Genomic DNA, 18,969 nt, shown 5'->3' with positions numbered 1-18,969 from the left:
CGCTAGTTGATGTTAGATAAGTTTTTCATAAAGATATTACAAGAATATTTTGCTTAATTAAATGAGGCGAGAAATAAGAAAAATTGGGTGAGGGAAATGGAAGAGGGAATAAATATAGATAATTTGACACTTTCAAATTTTTTAAAAGTCAGTAATGTATTGTAATACATATGTGGTTATAAATAAACATATTTTTTCTTTGCCGCTTTTCAAATTGACTCGTAAGAACGCGCCCTAAGGATTCCTCATCTACAACACTGAATGCTCTATGGGTTTCTCTTGAAAAAAAAACAGTCGTTGGGGCTTATTTGGCCGAAGGCTGTAGGTTTGAGGGCTCCCCACGCTTTGAGTCTATCGAGGGTGAGACCCTTATTTTTCTAGGGCCTCCCTAGGTAGAGGAAAAAGGGTCGAACCCACGAAGGGAGGTACCGGTACGCATTTTCTCAGAAACGAAAGGTCCTAAATGCGTTTTCCATCACAACAGGAAACGACATAAAAACTATTGTACAGGGTAAGCCAGTGTGTTCTGAAAAGTTCTATTTCTGGTATAATATTCTGTTAGAGATTTTTACTCCAATATTTTTCAGAAAATATCCGGTCAAAGATGGCGTACATTTTAACAATATTTTCATAGATTCACAGGATGTTTCAAATCTACCTTACTAAAAAAATTGTGCGGTTTATAGTAAAGTTATAGTATTGTTTTTACAATACCAAGTATATAGGTATTATAAAAAACATGGTTATAATTTTTTTAATGGAATTTTAATTTTTTAATTTTAATTTAATTTAATTCAAATGCAATATCCAATATTTTGTAACATCCAAGTAGGTACATTTTTTTTTCAACGTTATGTTTTGATGGATTGGTTAGGCTTCAACAGCTTTACCATCGATTTTATATAAATATTACGGTACTCGTAGCTCCCATTTGATAAGTTTTTCATAGATATACATGGTGATTCAAATGTATCTGGATCTTGATACAAAATTATTTGTATTTTTGGGAAGTCTATTAAGATCGGCAATTTTTTTTTTTTAATTTCACTCAAAATGAGTTATTTGGGTCATAAATGACCTAAATACAAAATATTTTCATATCTGTCTGTCTGTCCGTCTGTAACACGATAACTCAAAAACCGCTAAACAGATTTTAACCAAACTTGGCACAAAAATACTGTGGCACCCGAGAATCTGACCATTACTTTTTGGTGGGGGTGAGGGGTTGGTAAGGGGGTATGGGAGGGGGTTAAAAAATTTTAAAAATCGTAACTCCAAAAAAAGTAGCTAGCGAAACGCGGTTTTCAATTTAAGATTAGGAATAATATTTGCAACAAAATTTGTAATAACATCAAAAAGTCGCAGTTTTCGAGATATTAACATATTTTAATATGGGCGGCTATACGTGCCTCCCGGCGCCAATTTTTTTAATATGGAGTGAGCTACAACTGGATTTCCCTACAACTGTATGATGGAAAAAAAAACAGTGTCCAGTTGGCTTGGAAATAAAGATCGTTTAAAATTATTCCCCCATATAATGTTGCGTATATAATGACGGCGGTCTTCATTTCATAGCCATCGCCGATACCGTTTTGTTTCGATCATATTGTATTTCAAATGAAATATCCTATATTTTAATCATAAATATTCATGAATGAGAGTAGGATTTTTTCAACATAATGAATTGATAAATATTTTTTATTTCCAAAATCTATGTTTTGTATACTAATTTCTATTTTACAATGACAATTAAAGACAATAATAATCAAAAAAATTTTTAATTTTTTGAAAAAAAATTTAGAATTTTTTTTTGGTTTTTAGGTAAAAAAAAACATAATTCCTTGATAATATGGCAACATAGATAGTAGATTAAATTTACGATAAAGAAAACCAAGAAAAGATCCAGGTCCTCAATATTTAAGCAAAAACATTTTTTTTTGGAAATTTTCAAAGTAAAATAACTGGGTTATTTTGGACTTATTTGAAAAACGGTAAAGAGAAAATATGTTTCTTTTATCGAGATCTACCAGCCCTGAAAATATTTGCACTTATTTAATACTCACTCTGTATATCAAGAAATATACGGATACAAAGTTTTAGTTGTTATTTTTTATATTTTTAACAAACCTACCAAACCATAGCAGAAAAATAAAAATTTCTAATCTGTTTCGCGTCTTTGGAACTATACATATTTTGTTTTCATTATTATTCAAATTAAAAACTGGTTTGTAGGGAATGGAAAATTTAGTACTTATTTATATTTCCATTTGGACAGAATTTGTGGTAATATTTCGAGTTGATTTTGAAAGTGCATTTGCAAATTTCCCAGCAGGTAAAATCATTCTTGGAAAAATACTAAGTAATATTCCGTTTCTTCAAAATTTCAGTCGGCTGCAGTTGTTATGCTTGAAATATTAACAGTTAAAGGTAAATTTTAGTGTATACTTCCATTATAGACACTAAAGTTTATTCAAGCAGAGGTTACAGGATTTAGGTAGATACATGCCATCATTGATAAAAATTAAACATGATCACTACATAGTTATTAGACGGAAATAATTAATTTGAAATGTTTTTGTGGGGACGAAAATTCAAAAGACACTGTTTTAATATATTTTTTTTAGAAAAATTTATGATTAATTAAGAAAAAGTTAACAATTGAAGCATTGCCATTTGGTTATACTTGGTATATACTTGCTATGTAGAACCGGCAAGAAAACATCAAGAAATGGCAAACGATTAGGTATCTTACTACCTTATTAATGTTTTAGTGTCAAAGTTTCAAAATAAACTTATTTTAGTTTACATAAAACCGATAAATACGAGTAGGTATATCAGACACACTGACGAAAAACCCAGATATTTTTCAAAGAAATCAACACGCCGCACAGAGGTCATTATTGCAGTATTAGGTGGTAATAAGTAATAAATACATATTCAAAAAATACATGTTTTTGAAAGTTGAAACGTATATTTTTTGAATGATGGTCGGAAAGTGATGTAGATTATATAATTAAAATAAATTAATCGTATTTTTATACAGGGTGTTTGTTGAAATAAGTCACTAATATAGTGGATGTTCCTAAACGATAGGCTAGTATTTAGGAGATGATTCTTAGGCCCATTTTAAGAAAAAAACTTCATATGAATGTATGTCTCAAACGTCATAATTTTTAAGATACAGGGTGGTAAAATTTTCCGAAAAGAATATAAAAATTAAAATAAAAAAAAATATATTTTAGTCGTCCTCGCATTTTACCACATAGATTGTGTTGAAAACATATGTCAAGACATGAGTATTTTGCTCTTTCAAGGAACTGCCAATTTTTTATTTATTGACATTATGTCTCTAAAAAAATAATTTTTGAAGTTCTTGGCACTTCTTGGCAGCCAATTTTAGAATGACTCTTTAGATAAAGCTTACTCATAATAAAAACGTCCAAACCAAACCAAACCAAACCAACCTATGTTGAGATATAAAAAAATATTGTTGTTTAATCATGTCTCTGGTTTATTGACAATGAAATACAACATCAATCGTAGGTTTTTTGATACCTTATTTTTTCGATTTATTAATTCCTAAAAGAAATAAAATGACCTTTGTGCGCCGTGAAGTATAATGTTGGTATATACCGGGTGCGTCTCAAAAGTGGCTCACCCCCTATGACTTTTTTATTTTTTCATATAAAAAAAGGAGATTTGGTATGTTTGTATATAACATAAATTAGGATTGATTGACGTATTCTATTGTTTTCGGTCACTTCCTGTTTCACCGGAAATGACTACAACTTTTGATTTTTAAATGGCACTTTCTGAATATTTCTTCTTTATTCGATAGAAAATGACACTCTCAACAGAATGACATATCATATGTCAACTTTTGACATTTTCGCATATGGTTTATTTGAAATTGTAACATGCGGTTTATAACGACAATTTAACTCGAAATACCAAGTGTGTGGCACCAAATTATTCACAAAAAAATGCTTTTCCAAATATGCTAATGAGCCACCCTTGTTGTATTTGAAATACTTGAGATATGATTAAAAATACGATTTGGGCATCTTTTAACCGGCCAGGACAAGACACGAAAAACATTAGACGATCAAAACTATTTTTCCAAGGCTCCTTGATTAAAAATTAGTGTTTTTAACCCAGCAATGGCACTCTAGATTGAAAATTAAAATATGATTTTTTTTAAATGAAAATGTGAAAAGTTGACATATGAAATGTCATTCTATTCAGAGTATCATTTTCTATCGAATAAAGTAGAAATATACCAAAGGTGCCATTTAAAAATCAAAAGTTGTAGTCACTTCCGGCGAAACAAGAAATGACCAAAAACAATTGAATACGTCAATGAATCCTAATATATGTCATATACTAACATACCAAATCTCGTTTTTTTATCTGAAAAAATAAAAAAGTTATAGGGGTGAGCCACTTTGGAGACACACTCGGTAGGTATAACGAACGGTGTCTATGAACAACGATGGTCGAACGTTTACCATTAAAGATAAGGCAGGGGGAAATATTTTTATCCACATCAGACACACGACACAACGAAACTTGGAGCTAACCATCTGCCAGCTGCAGGACGTACCACGAAGGACATGGTAAACTGAAACGATGCACTCGATGGAAGATGTAATAATATCCCACAGGGTGTTCCATTACCAGTGGGGAAATAATATATGAACAAATAAAAGCCTCACTACATTATTTATGAAATTTAAGTTATTCTTTCATAATGCTTTCTTACATCAATCTATACTGATATATAAAATCCTTAAGTGACTAACTCACTGATTAATCACGATCCTGCTCAAACCACTCAACGTAAGAAGCTCAATTTTGGCATACAGGTTGATTCTAGGGTGTAGAGGTTCGACAAGAAGGGATTTTTCGAAATTCCAGTTCCAAGGGGGTGAAACCACCCCTCAAATATTACAATATTTTTTATTTAAAAAACGGTAAAATTTCCGAAAAAACGCTTAAACCCGTATATTTTATTTTGTTTTTTTACATATTTTAAGATTTTTTAAAAATGTATACAGGGTGCTTCCAAAAATCTGGTCATTGATTAATCACGATCCTGCTTAAAGCGCTTGACGTATAAAAAGCTGATTTTTGGATAACGGATTGACTTTAGGGTGTAGAGGTCCGATAAGAAGGAATTTTTCGAAACTCGAATTCTAAGGGGGTGAAACCACCCCTCAAATATTAGAATATTTTTTATTTAAAAACCGGTGAGTTTTTTTAAAAAATTTATACAGGTTGTTTCATAAAATATGACTATTGAGTAATCACGATTCTGCTGCTTGACGTTTAAAGCTGATTTTTGGCAAACGGATTGACTGTGGAGTATAGAGAATCGATAAGGAGGGGTTTCTCGAATCTCAAATTCCAAGAGGGTGAAAACGCCCCTCAAATATTACAATATTTGTTATTTAAAAAAAGGTTAGTCTTTCGGGAAAACGCTTGGACACGCATAATTTATTTTGTTTTTTTTACATATTTTATAATTTTTAAAAAAATCGCACAGGGTGTTCCAAAAAGTTGGGTAATTGATTAACCACGATTCTCTGCTTAAACTGCTTGACGTAAAAAGCTTATTTTTGGCAAACGGATTTTTCGAAAGTCAAATTCCAACGAGATGAAACTACCCCTCAAATACTACCAAGTTAAATAATAATATCGCCATATTCTTTTTTTCTCATGCTGACATAAATGTGAGAAAATTTTATCCAGTTTGTATGTTAATGGGAATTCTTGCTTTGCTTTATCATCACCATTACAAATGATTAATTCGACGCGAACGAAGTCGCGGGTACACGCTAGTAAAGATATATTTTATTTGCTTAGCAAGGCATTTATTAATTAAGTACAATATGCGACTTTGTGAATCTTTTGACACAAGAAGATATTTTGACATCAGATTTCCATGAACAGTATCGTTAAGTCGACAAGCTGGTCATGAATAGGCTGCGGTTTCAGCTTTGACAAACCGGCCATTTATGACAATAATTGTAATCTGAGTTGCCAAATCTTATTAGTAAATTAATCATTCTAAATTTCATTCAAAGTTATTCAGTAACACAAACTAACTGTTCTTCTAAGCATCTTTTATTTTGTAAAATATCTGTGGGCAGTGTTAGGTATTCCAGATTTAACAACAAAACAACATAAATGGAACAAACAAGTTTTTAATACCATAAACGGCAAATAAAAAACAGTAAAAATAAAATCAGGTTTAATATTTCTGATAACACACATAGTCTTTTGTGAAAATAAATTCAGGAATAAATAAAGAAAACATTCCAAAATTCTAAAAACGAAACCTCTCACACATTCCTTCTCTTATCAATTTTGACAAATTGATTCAAACACATATATTTTTCTATCGATCAAACATCCAGATAAAGTGATATAAAATACAGTTTACAGATCAGCTGAACACGAGTGAAACTAAAAAAAAATCGTTTCAATTTTTATCTAGACTATAATATACAGGGTGGCGGGCACCTCATTCACCTCGGTTGATTATACGAAAACGGAAAGATGTAGAAGCAAAATATTTTATGGGTATATCTAGGAAGGCAATGTGCATAATTTAAAATTATTTTGAAATGTACAGGGTGTGTCAGAACTAAGATCCATACCAAAGTGTTATATTTTTTCTTATGGAACACCCGGTATTTTATTTAATTTTTGGATTTTTGGACATAAAATAAGGCATTTATTATAAGGGTTTCATATCTTTAGAATCTTTGGTTTTTGATATTTAAAGATATTTAAATATGCATGCTATAATATAAAAAGTTTGTCAACACCTTGTACATTCCGATAGAGAATTAATTCTTGTGCTGACTTTCAAGCCTTTATTAAAAAATTTAATTGCTTCCTTAAATGTATACAGGGGCATCAAAAATTGCTGGTCTATTTTTAATATTTATTTTACATAAAAACTTTGTTATTTCAAATGCAACACTATGTATTTTTTTAAATAACTCGAAGAATATTTAAATGCTCTTTCAAACTATATTAGGGTTTCCTATACCTATCTGGCTCAGATTTTGAATAAAAAGCGATTTTTCAATAAAATGGCAATCAATATGGATGGTGTCGCCATGGCAATTCTTCGAAATACCTACCGTAAAATCAAAAAAAATAAATGGCATCCAGTTGGCCTGAAAATGATGATCATTGACATTTTCCATATAATTTACTTAAAAAATGACAGAGATCTTCATTTCCACGCCCTCTCTGACACCGTTTTTTTTATCGAATGTATCACGTGTATAAAACGAAGTCTAAAAAAACAATTCTTAAAATAATATTTCTTTACCTCCCTAACTAATTTACAAAAATTAAAAATGTCACTTTCTTTACAGAATACTAAACTTTCGCAATAATTTTCTGTAAAGAAGGAAATTAACACATGATTTTTTTCCAGTAAAATACCGTATGCTCGAAAAAAAAACGGTGTCCAGTTGGCTTGGAAATGACGATCAATTATGCGACATTCCCCATTTAATTTTACATATAAAATGATAGCGATCTTCATTTCATAGCCATCCCTGACGCCGTTTTTTTTTCGATCATACGGTAGCAAATCCAATCATTTAGAACTGATTTAGAATAATTATTTTGATTATGATAGATATTATTTGTTTATTTGTTTGTCGATCTCTATACAGTATGTCCTAGGATTTTCTTTACAAGAAGAACTAATTTATTATTAACATTTTTGGTGGAACAAAGGTGAACGATTTTCAAGATATTTCTCAAGATTTTTTTTATCAAGATTTTTATAGTGAAATGATGAAATATAAACAAATTTGAAATAAATTAAATTTCTGATTTCGCTAATGCTAAAATCGGAAAAACGCAAAAATATCTTGAAAACCGTTCACTGTTGTTTACCAATGTTCTTAAAAATAAAAAAAAAATATATTATTTTTCCTTAACCTTTCCAGAGCTGTAATTTCTTGGAAAAGCATTTTATTAGGGCATATTATGTTCATAGGTACTTTTTTGTTTTATTTTTATCGGTATAATCACCCACCGAAGTTAGATACACTATTTTTTTGACACACTGTATAGAAAAACTTGGAAAAAGTGGATTAATATCATTTAAAATCCAACGACAAAAAAATAGTATTTTCTGAAAGTCCCTGTATACCGTTCAAAATTGGTAAATATACGTAAAATCTAATTCTAAACAACTTTTCCCTTTGAGATTTTTCGATATTTTGCCTATAATCCTATTTTTTGCATACTTTATGTAAAGTGCGCATATTTATAATTTGCCGCCATGACAGTTTTCACATGAGACTTGTCAAAATGTGTTTTATTGTTATCTTGGACATGATGCATTGATTACGCATATTTTTTTTGGATTGCGTTATATAATAAAATAAATCCATTAGTTGCGTACTTTTTTGCGCACCCTGTATTACAGAGCTAATCGCAACTCTGCTCTTTAAATATGCTGAGTTTCATATTTACTTAAATGGATTCTCTTCTTTTATCAGTTACGAATAACGGAACAGAGAAAAGACGATGGTCGGCTGTCGGCTAAATTCCGATTTTCAGCAACGGCTACAACCAATACGCGTACCGTACGGTTGCGTTTAAAATTAATTGAGAAACGTTTCGTGTTTCCCGCCAAATTTTAATTCGCATCGACTCGATCTCAGCTCTTATAACGCTCGCTCGTAGTCCAAGATTATTCTATTTTAACCGGCGCTTATGAGAAACCTTCGTATTTACATGAAAATAGATGAGGCAAGAGGCAATGAACAGGATTCTTACCTGTCGTTGCCGGCGAGTCGTCAGGACCCAACTTGTATGACTCAGGAAAGCCCGCGATGATTAAAAACGCTCACCCAGAAAAAATGATTTTCATGGGAAAACCGACCTTACGACTAGAACCTCAAGGCTCACTATTATGTTTTGGATCAAAACCGCTCCTCTCCTCTCTCATCACTACGCTCTCTTTCCCATTTTCACCGTGCCTCTCTCTTCATCTATTTCTTGCGCCGGGAGGATATGACGGTAACGATTTAGACGCTCCCATTCTGTGAAGCTTGGCTGCTTGGCTGGTAAGCGGCGAAAGCTCGAGCTCTGATTCGCCGGTCCGACGGCGTAGCGGCGCACTGATCGTCTACGCAGCGGCTCGACGTCAACGCCGGTACGTGCAGTGCGGCCCGTCGTATCATCTGGCGCTAGAGCACTCCGACCGGCCCGGTTGATTTTCGTTAGTTCGAAGCCGCCTCATGAAGACTCAACACTAGATTTAGTCATCTCTCTGAGAGTTGATACCTAAGTGAATTTTATTGTGATATTTAGTGTATAGGTGCCAAATAAGGTAAATATTTAGCATTTATAACTAATATCTATGTATATTTTAAGAAATTTTCAGGATATTTTCGCGATTTAAGTCGTTTTTTAGATTCGCGTGGGTTGGGCCGTGTGGAACACTTTGAGCTTTTTGCGTGTTCCTTTTAAACTCTGAAAGCTCTAGAAGAGCTGAAAACGGTTCAACGCGTAAACACGCTACGTCCGCGTATTTATTCGAAATCTCGCTAGCAAAAGTGGGATATTGAGGGATTTTTTAATTTTCGGACTTCGAAGTCTTTCCATGGGAAATCGGCCATTTTGTCTCCATTGCCAACGCTTCGTTTTCCCGTGTTGTAGCTGACGTGGATGGATTTCCGGCTGAGCACACTGAGCTTGCGTGGACTCAACGTTGCTCTCTCTTTTCCACCTCTATAAGCTAGCGCGAGTTAGAAAGAGAAAAAAACTTCGTTATTGATCGGCATCATGGTTGCTGAGTTCCGTTATGCGCGACGTCCACTCTGAAAACTAGCTCATGTATTTTCGAGAACACTTGTCGGCCATTTTGTTGAAAGACTCGTCTCGTGTTTTGAGGGAAATCAATGTTGTTTATTTTTAATTAGGTAATATCCGGGTATTTCGTAATTTTACATAGCCGCGGTTTATGATTGATGTTTTTGAAGATTTCTGGGGAACTGATTGTTAATTTTTTTTGTTTTTTTTTACAGTTACTATAAATATGGACGACGATCAACAGTTTTGCTTAAGGTGGAATAATCATCAGTCAACATTAGTAGCGGTATTCGACACATTATTAGAAAATGGAACATTGGTTGACTGTACCCTCGCGGCAGAGGGTAAATTCCTTAATGCACATAAAGTCGTCCTATCGGCGTGTAGTCCATATTTTGAGGTAAATATACACACTATTTTTTTATAAAATTTTAAATTTATATATAGTTTTTCCAGTCAGTTGGAAGTTGGCTGGGACTCTTTAAAATTAATTTCTGAAATACTATATTTTGAATTGTTTGAATTCAAAAGAGTTTTTGATGTGAGTTAATTATTTCCTTTTTTCTTTATAGGCATTATTGTCTCGGCATTACGACAAACACCCGATCCTCATCCTGAAAGACGTGAAATTCCAAGAACTGAAAGCCATGATGGACTACATGTACAGGGGCGAGGTGAACATATCGCAAGACCAGTTGGGGGCTTTGTTAAAGGCTGCCGAATCATTACAAATCAAAGGACTGAGCGATAACAAGAAAGATGAGCCGCCAGCAAAGAGGCCGGCACCCGCCCCTGCGGCACCTAAAAGTCCCCAACCCCAAGCGCAGTTACCCAAAGTCCAAGGTCTGACGATAGAGCAGAGAAGCCGCGATGATAGGTAAATATTCTTTATTTTTGTTTACATATTTACTAACCATTGATTTTGTAATGATGAATTCCTCAATTTTATATGATAATGTCTTTTTTTCAACAAGTTCATTATTATTGCCCCTGTCAACTTATTTTTTGTTGAATTTGTTCTTATTTAAAGAATTAAGAAAAATAACTAAAGTACTTAAATTATCTTTAAATTATAGAAAAGTCAATAAAAGTTGATATTACGTCATCAAAATATTTGGTGAATGCACATTGCAATGTTGCCAAGGTTACTATTTGTAACCTTAATTTTTGACATGTTAATTAAAAAATTGTAATTCTCTATGTCACTGATTTTTCACTTAGGACAATACATTTAGAAATATTTTTTTATATCTTATTATTACTTTGTCTATGATTACACAAATTCTAATTAAATAAAGTTATTTGCAAGTAATCTGAATAATAGCTAAAACTATAAATGTTATCAGTTTTCACTTTTTGTGAAATTCTACTCACTCAGCTGAAACACCCTGAAAGATCTGTATTTTTAGAAACAATATCAATTTTTTACCCCCACTACTCAGTTTTACAGCAAAAGGGGTTTGCTGTGATCTCTTTTCTGTTCAAAATAATTGATTAGAGATGAGACAAGTTGCTGATTCTGAGCATTTAGTGGCTTTGACATTTTATTACAATAAAATTGAAAATTACATTAAAATTCTAAAAAAAATTTGAAAACTGGCAACATTTGTGACCAACATAAAGCCTGTATTGTCCATTCATTTACTGATTATATTAATAAATTTTTTACAAGATTCATAATTTTTGATAGTAGCAGAGTCTTTGGAGATGTTTAAACCAAATAAGTTTTATTGAAAATTAGCCCCATAAGTCTAATCTGTCGATTCTATGAAATTTGAGGAATAATTCTACAGTTAGAAAATCAGTGTTTTAAGTTCAATTTAAGGCAAAGTTAGAAACTAGTCTAGTTAAAAGTTTTAAGTGTTCAGATTACTAATTGCGCTATTTTCGCTTATTCCAGAGAAGGCTCAATGTCGCCGGGTCCTCGAAAGAAAAAACGAATGCGGCGCAAGAGCGAGGAGATGGACAACCATGACGCGTCCAACTCCTCCGACGCCAGCCACAGCATGCCTGCCCAAAACATTCCCTTGGCTACCTCGCAACTATCCACCGCTAAACTGAACTCCAATAACGACCTATCCGACCAAATTGAAACGAAACAGGAAATTCTGACCAGGCACAAAGAGGAAACGGGCTCGCAGCAAACGGTACCCATGATCAAAGAGAAAATCGAAACGCATACGGAACTGATGCTCGAGCCCAAGTCGGAATACGTCGAGGAAATGAACGAGGACAGTATCGAGGACCTAACGCTGGACGACGACGACATTAGCAATATGGAACAAGTTGACGAAGGTGCGGGACCGAGCCACGGAGGCGAGGGATCATCACAGCAAGGTAATTGTTGCTATTAAATCACCATTTTGCGTTCATCGAGATACTCGAATTTAAACGGAATTAAATAACCTCTGTATATTACCATAATCAGTCTGGGGAATTCTTTGTTTTTGCTGGTATGCACTGTTTAATTTTTAACAAGTTTAGGAAGCCAACTATATAAGTATATTTTTTCTGAAACCGATATGTTGGGCTTGACACTTTTCTGCATCGTTTGGACAAATGATTATAGTTACAGTATTTCCAATTGATTTTGGAAATATTATACTTGATTATTTTTGTATTTTTTGCAACGCTTAACTTCATAAACTGCCAAATTATTAAATATAATCTTGAATAATTGGGGGAACCAATTTTTCCAATGTCACTGACATTTTTGGTGAAATATACAAAATAATTTAAAGCACATTGGTATAATGACAACTTAACAACTTAGGGATAATAGTCCTAAAGTTCAAGCAAAAATTACTAGAGTTTTATGAAATTTGTTCACTTGATTTCTGCCTTTCTGTTCATATTTACTTGATTATTTGTTTTCTCGGTTGTATTTCTATTTTGATTTTACTTTTTATATATTTAAGAAATCAAAATTAGGCAAGAAAATGATTCTTGTCATTTGAAGTTACTAAAAATATGCAAGAAAATGGAACACCTAATTTTAACTGATGTTTTGACTTAATTTTTGTTCTCGGACAGTAATATAAAAATTAAAAAAATATGTAGAACTACATAGATTATATTCCATGAATAATTTTCTTTAATATTGTTCTGAAAATAACTGCTATAAGGTCTAACCTTCATTATTTTTACAAAACAATTTCTTTTACTGAAAAGTGTGGTTAGAATATATAAACCCTTATTTCTGAAATTTAGGCAGCTGATGCATAACCAATATTAGGCTTTTAAATATTTATTTTTGTCCATATACATTCACAAATTTTATACTTTAATAGTGCCAAGATGAGATATTTGTTATTCAATTATACTACCGAGCATTGGAAAAAAATTAACTGTTTTTAGGATGATTTTGGACTAAAACTACATTGGAACCTTCAGTTAAAAAGCTTGTCTCCTTTTTGCAGCTAAAGGAGACATTTAACTTTTACTTCCTTCAGTTAAAACTGAAAAATGGATTGCTTAAATATAGTTATTATAGAAATCCATTTGAATTTGAAAGAATTGAAAATCTTTAATAGTTATTTGTTCCGATGTTCTGTTCTTTATTAAAATTGGCATTATAATCTACTTAATTAAATCCTGCTTTGACAGTAACATTATTTGCCTGGCCAGTTAATATTATCTAATAAAAATGCAGTTTTTGTCTGTAAAAATAGTTTTAAAATTTAGGCTCTATAAAAGGTAACATTTTAGGAATTATAAGTAATGAACTTAAATAGTTTTGTAATGAAAGTACACAATAAATACAGCTAAGATAATTATTCGCAATAAGTTGTTGGTCTGATGTTCATAAAATGCTTGAGGTTACTACCATCCAATTTATATAAAAAAATATTTATGAATTTTCCTTTGAATTGATGAAAGTTGCTTCAATTAATTGAAATACTTGAAAGAATATTTAATTTCTTAATCTAAGTTAGGAAAATTAACCAAAACTAAGACAGTTCGTTACATTAGCCCAGAATAACGGAAAATTTGAGTCATTGAAGTATTTTAACTTATTAATATCTTATTTACACAATTTTTTTTCTTTTGACGTAGAATGACTTAACATTTTTTATCTTTATTATGACAAGTGGTTTGTTTGATAACATGTTTTTAGATAATGCGTTTACTTTTGACGTCTTATCTATAAATGTTTTGCATTACCACATTTAATAAATTGACTTAACTCTTGCTGTATTTTTGAAACTTTTTGGGAATAATTACTTTTATTTATTCCTGATTACAAAGATACATCTGGAGTTATCAATGATGTCATATACTGATAAAAATTTATTGAGCAATTCCCTGTCTTACTTAGACATGGAGTTTTTTCAAAAAATCAATTAAAGATGTAGCCGTATATATGTCTATGCCCTCATATACTGACACTAAATTAAGTTGCACATGCCCAGAAGGAAGTTTTTCGACCAACCCCGGCCTCTCTTCTAGGCTCGGGCGACAGTTTGAAAACCTTCCTTCTTTCGCTTTGATTAAACAAACACAAGCCGACATTCGTGATGAAATGGAACTAAACCAAATTTTTTGTTTTGGTTTCGTTCGCAGATGTGTACGGCTTCGGCTACCACGTATATGAGGGCGACGGCGACCACATTGATATAAGCAGCTTGTTCAAGACATTACGGGGCACCCGCCGAAAGTACTCGGACGAAATGGTTTACACGGCGCTGGACGCCATTTTGAATTTGGGTTTGAGCGTGTCGCGCGCATCTGTTAAGTACGGCATTAAGCGGACGAGTTTACAGTTTTATTTGAAAAAGTTGAACATTAACATGAGGCAACACGTTCTGGCAACAAAGGGGCTAGTTCAAACGTGTTTAGAAAGTGCTGATTAGTTTTGGTTAATTGTATAATTTATTCGGAATTTATTGATTAATTTATAATTATCTCTATTATGAAATATAATATGTTTCTAAGATAGTCGTTTTTCCTGTAATCCCTTAATATTTTTTTATTTGGTATTTTATAAAAAAAGACCCAACATTTTTGTGGATGATCAGTTGTATGTATTATTAGTTATCTAATAATTAACGAGTTTTATAACATGTTATTCTGAAAATGTTTCATTGATATCATGTCTAAATTTAAACTCACTTTTGGGACAAAATCTGAATTTTTACTTAAAAACTCGTAAAAAAATTACTGCTCAGGTTGCTAAAATAGGATTTCATTAATATGTATGTTGCTGTCATTTTTACATGGATCATAAAGACATCTAATTATTATTTTGTACTTTCAGTTTTCTGATTTTAATTAATTCCTATAATACTTTTAACCGCATGATCGAAAAAAACGGCGCCAGAGATGGCTATGAAATGAAGATCGTTGTTATTTTATATGTAAATTTATATGGGAAATGTCATTGGTCGTCATTTCCCAGCCAACTAGACGCCATTTTTTTTTCGATTTAATTACCGTATATATTTAAATTAACTATTTTTCAATTTTGTTTTAACTGAAGCTTACAATATATGATCTTTGATTTTTCATTGACTACATTTTTTTCAAATAATTTTTGTACCGTAGTTTGAGGCGAAATTGATAATTACATGGTTTAGTCACATTCTTAAATTTAGGGCCAAATTTATGCAACTAGAAGCAGTGGTGTGCATCAGTCTTGTTTAGTAAAGCTTTGATGACAAGACGTATGCAGTCGGGTGTGCCATTTACCTATTTTTTGCAAAAAGCGCGGTTAAAATTTTAATTTTAGTTAATTAATTTTAACCGCGTTTTTTGCAAAAAATAGATAAAAAATGGCACACCTGACTGCATACGTCTTGTCATCAAAGCTTTACTAAACAAGACTGATTCTAGTTGCATAAATTTGGCGCTAAATTTAAAAATGTGACTAAACCATGTAATTATCAATTTCGCCCCAAACTATGGTATTTATAAAATCTAATACTTTTTATTTACATTACTTATCCATCTTTTAAAGGTTTCTATAAACAGTGCAAATTAGTTTTTCTAATATACATGGTGTCCCAGAAGTAAGTGCAGATATTTTAAGGGGTGGTAGATCTGGTCAAAAGAAATCTCTTCTCTTTGAATCTTTTCTCTTTACCACTTTTAAAATACATTGAAAATAACTGAGTTTTTAACTTTGAAAATTTTAAAAAATAATGGCAGCGTTTTGAGAGCCGCTGGCGATAACCGGCTATTCAGGACTTTTCACGAGGCTTATTCGACGCCTCAGGTGAATAAACAAGTGGCACTAAAAAGTTTTTTAAAATTTCCCGGAAAATGTTGAGAGAAATATAAAAAAAAATAAACAATTTATTTCGCAAAAATCCTCATAGGCGTGTTTGTGGGGCTAATGTATACTACAAATTTAAATATTTGCACTTATTTCTGGGACACCCTGTATATTGAAAGGCTTGGATTTTGATGAAATTTATGTTAGTTTGTACCAAAGTGTCTCAGTTTTATTTGGTTGCAGATTTTCCTAACCTATAAAACTACGTTTTAGTGTGTATTTATCTTCTTCATTTACACAAACGATTGAAGGAAAATTAATTTTTTGGGAATACTTCGGTACTTTCTTTGAAGCGTTCTCGAAATTTTATTTGATCATTTTTTTTTGTCTGAGTGATGTGGGATGTATTACACTAAAGTATTTTTATGGGTTAGGTTTAGGTGTAATTTTTTATTTGAAAACATGTAATGAAAACATTTTGATATTTAAGCGTTCATTTTGACATAAATTTCTGAATAACCTTATTACATACATTTTGGCTACTAGAATATCATACACATCCACAGTACACAAAACATCTTGAATCTTTATCTTTATAAGCTCAGGTGGGGTGCAGGTGTACCTTAGAGTGGTTTTTCTATGAATATGAAACTCTTTGAAAAAGATGTGTTAATTTTTTCCATTATTCTATCTTCAAATTATTGCAACTACAATCCCCAGAATTGTTTTATCTTTTTCTTGTCATTGGTTTCGGATGAGACGCAATGTTTAACACGGTATTTTTCTGTACCCCAGGTGGTCTCACACTAGGACCCAAAAACCCTGGACGTTCTATGTCTCAAATTGGCAGATGTCATTTGTGTGGCAGGAAAAGAGATAAAAAGACTCGAAATCGGTGCTTCATATGCAATAACGGTGTGTGCAAACAGCATGCAGAAGTTCAACACATTTGTACTAAATGTCATTAATTATATTTTAATATTATTATCTAACTCTAGTTTTAAAGGAAATTACTAAAATAGAGAACAACTTGTGACTGGTTTGTTTTATTTTTTAATGCATTAATTTAATTGTCTTTTGTAATGAGATTGAACTAAACAATTTTCAAGACTAGGTGTCTTGTCTTATGATGGTCAGAGAACTATGTTAAAACTTATGTTAATATTGACTCGCTGTTTTTGTGAAATGGGCGTCTAGTGTGTAAAATAAATATTTTATACCAAGAACTAATGATCTTACTAGGACTGATATTGGTGATATAAGAGGTTTTTAAAAGAAATTACCAAATTAAAAAACGGTCATTAAAATGTATGGTGTGTTACCTTTTTCTTCTCCTTAGGATTTGGACATTGGCAAATGGGTAATCAATCACAAGACGAGGTATTTTTAGCCGCTCAAGAAGCGGTAGGCGCACACAGGGACTCACAAGGTAAGATTTTTGTTTCATTTTTAACAGCTCCTATACCGTTCTGAAAGAGGCTTCAAGCTTTCATCAAAAAATTCTACATTCCAAGATTTAAACCGAGAAAAAACCGTCTCGATCTAAAGCCGACTTCAGATAGGCATTCGAGTTTTAACACGCTTGTATGTCGCAAGGCAATTCTCCACCCGAGTCGTCCAGTCTCTGATTTAATTTTTAGTTTTTCTAGTTTTTGACTTATTTATTTTTGGGTAGCTTTTGATTTAACTCTTATTTGCTTGTGTACAGTCTTACTTGGTTTGCTTCGATCTATAACCTTTATTTAGCTTTCTGTAGTTGGCAGTAGGAAATTAGGTTGATATTTGTTCGCCCTGCTCCCTTAGATGGTCCTTAGAGAAGTCTACGCAGCCGTTGTTGCAGTTTCACTCAAAAATCCGTATTTTTACTTAAATATAAATAAATTAATTAAATTATTAAATTAAATTACTGGTGTTATTCTGTTTAATACCAGTTATTAAAGTTTGTTATTCTGCTAACAAACTATATTGTTATTAAGACAAGTCGTTATTCAGCTAACGACATAATAGAAATATATATACGATTGTTATCCTGATAACATCGTGCGTTGTTTTTAATTTAATTTTCTCAAAATCGCGATTTTTTAATACAAGTTTTAAGGTAAGAAGAAGGGAGACGGGGAAAGTCATCAAAACGTTGCCAGCTCCACACGTTTTACTTCGGTTTTACTTACTTTTCTTTAGTCCAAGAATGTATTGGCTGTTATTACTTTTAACGCCAAGACCATTCTTGTTTGACCTGTCAAATCAAATAACAATCTCAATCTGTGGCAACGTTGTGGTTTCTTATCAGAAGAATCGGAGACTGTCAAAAGTCTCGGCGTATATTTTTTGGATGTCTGTTTTAATTTTAACGTTCTTTTCGATTATTATTTTGTTTTAATTTTCTTAGCAGTTACTTAACATCCTATTATTATCCTTTTAATTACAAGTTTTGCCATGCGATTACAACCGTGTATTTTTTGGGTGTTCTTTTTTTTTGGTGGGGTGCTAAACAAGCGATATCAATGTGTCTTTTTTGTTGTTTTGGAAGGAGTCGCATTCTTGGGGCTTCCGAGTTTAAGCTAAAAGAACATTATTTCTCGTGGCAGTTGTTATCGTTTGTTTGGTGTCCCCGGTATTCTGTTGGCCTTCTATCTCATTTTACTTTTGGTCTAACAAAGTATCTATCATGTTGCATGCTTTACTGTGTACATTATTTCCCTTTGTCCTTTTTTTAATTTGTACATTTTTTTGTATTTTTTTTGGTGCGGCATGGCTCGCATTTTGAGTCTTGCCGTGTTCATTTGAACCGACCCTGCCTTTTTGCAGTATGTACTCAATATTTTTTGAGTACTTTATGCGAAAAGGTCAATTTTTTCAAACGATACTTTTTTTGGCAATACTTTTCGTCAAAAATGAGT

General features: G+C 32.3%; 2 protein-coding genes across 6 annotated transcripts in view; one reads left to right on the top strand and one right to left on the bottom strand.

The window, feature by feature from the left end:
- The window catches only part of LOC115889997, a 136,881-nt gene extending 127,909 nt beyond the window's left edge, over positions 1-8,972 (bottom strand). Inside the window, exon 1 of one of the 4 annotated variants that reach the window (XR_004051544.1) lies at positions 8,818-8,972. The gene's annotated coding sequence lies outside the window, so the exon portion shown is untranslated. The remainder of the gene's footprint in view (positions 1-8,817) is intronic. The other 3 variants (XM_030910107.1, XM_030910109.1, XM_030910110.1) reach the window with 3 other exon arrangements.
- A 254-nt stretch (positions 8,973-9,226) lies between these two features.
- Positions 9,227-18,969, top strand: part of LOC115889996 (zinc finger protein 37-like) — a 380,755-nt gene continuing 371,012 nt past the window's right edge. For both annotated transcript variants that reach the window (XM_030910106.1, XM_030910105.1), the window contains exons 1-5: positions 9,227-9,373; positions 10,071-10,255; positions 10,428-10,732; positions 11,756-12,192; positions 17,409-17,498. In XM_030910106.1, coding sequence (XP_030765966.1) covers positions 10,082-10,255; positions 10,428-10,732; positions 11,756-12,192; positions 17,409-17,498 — 1,006 coding nt within the window. In that variant the 5' untranslated portion in view covers positions 9,227-9,373; positions 10,071-10,081. The remainder of the gene's footprint in view (positions 9,374-10,070; positions 10,256-10,427; positions 10,733-11,755; positions 12,193-17,408; positions 17,499-18,969) is intronic.

Source organism: Sitophilus oryzae, unplaced genomic scaffold (genome assembly GCF_002938485.1).
Source record: "Sitophilus oryzae breed Bouriz unplaced genomic scaffold, Soryzae_2.0 scaffold_857_pilon_pilon, whole genome shotgun sequence".
Taxonomy (NCBI): Eukaryota; Metazoa; Arthropoda; class Insecta; order Coleoptera; family Curculionidae; genus Sitophilus; species Sitophilus oryzae.
The sequence above is the reverse complement of the archived record's forward strand: the minus strand, read 5'-3'. Positions and strand labels throughout refer to the sequence as shown.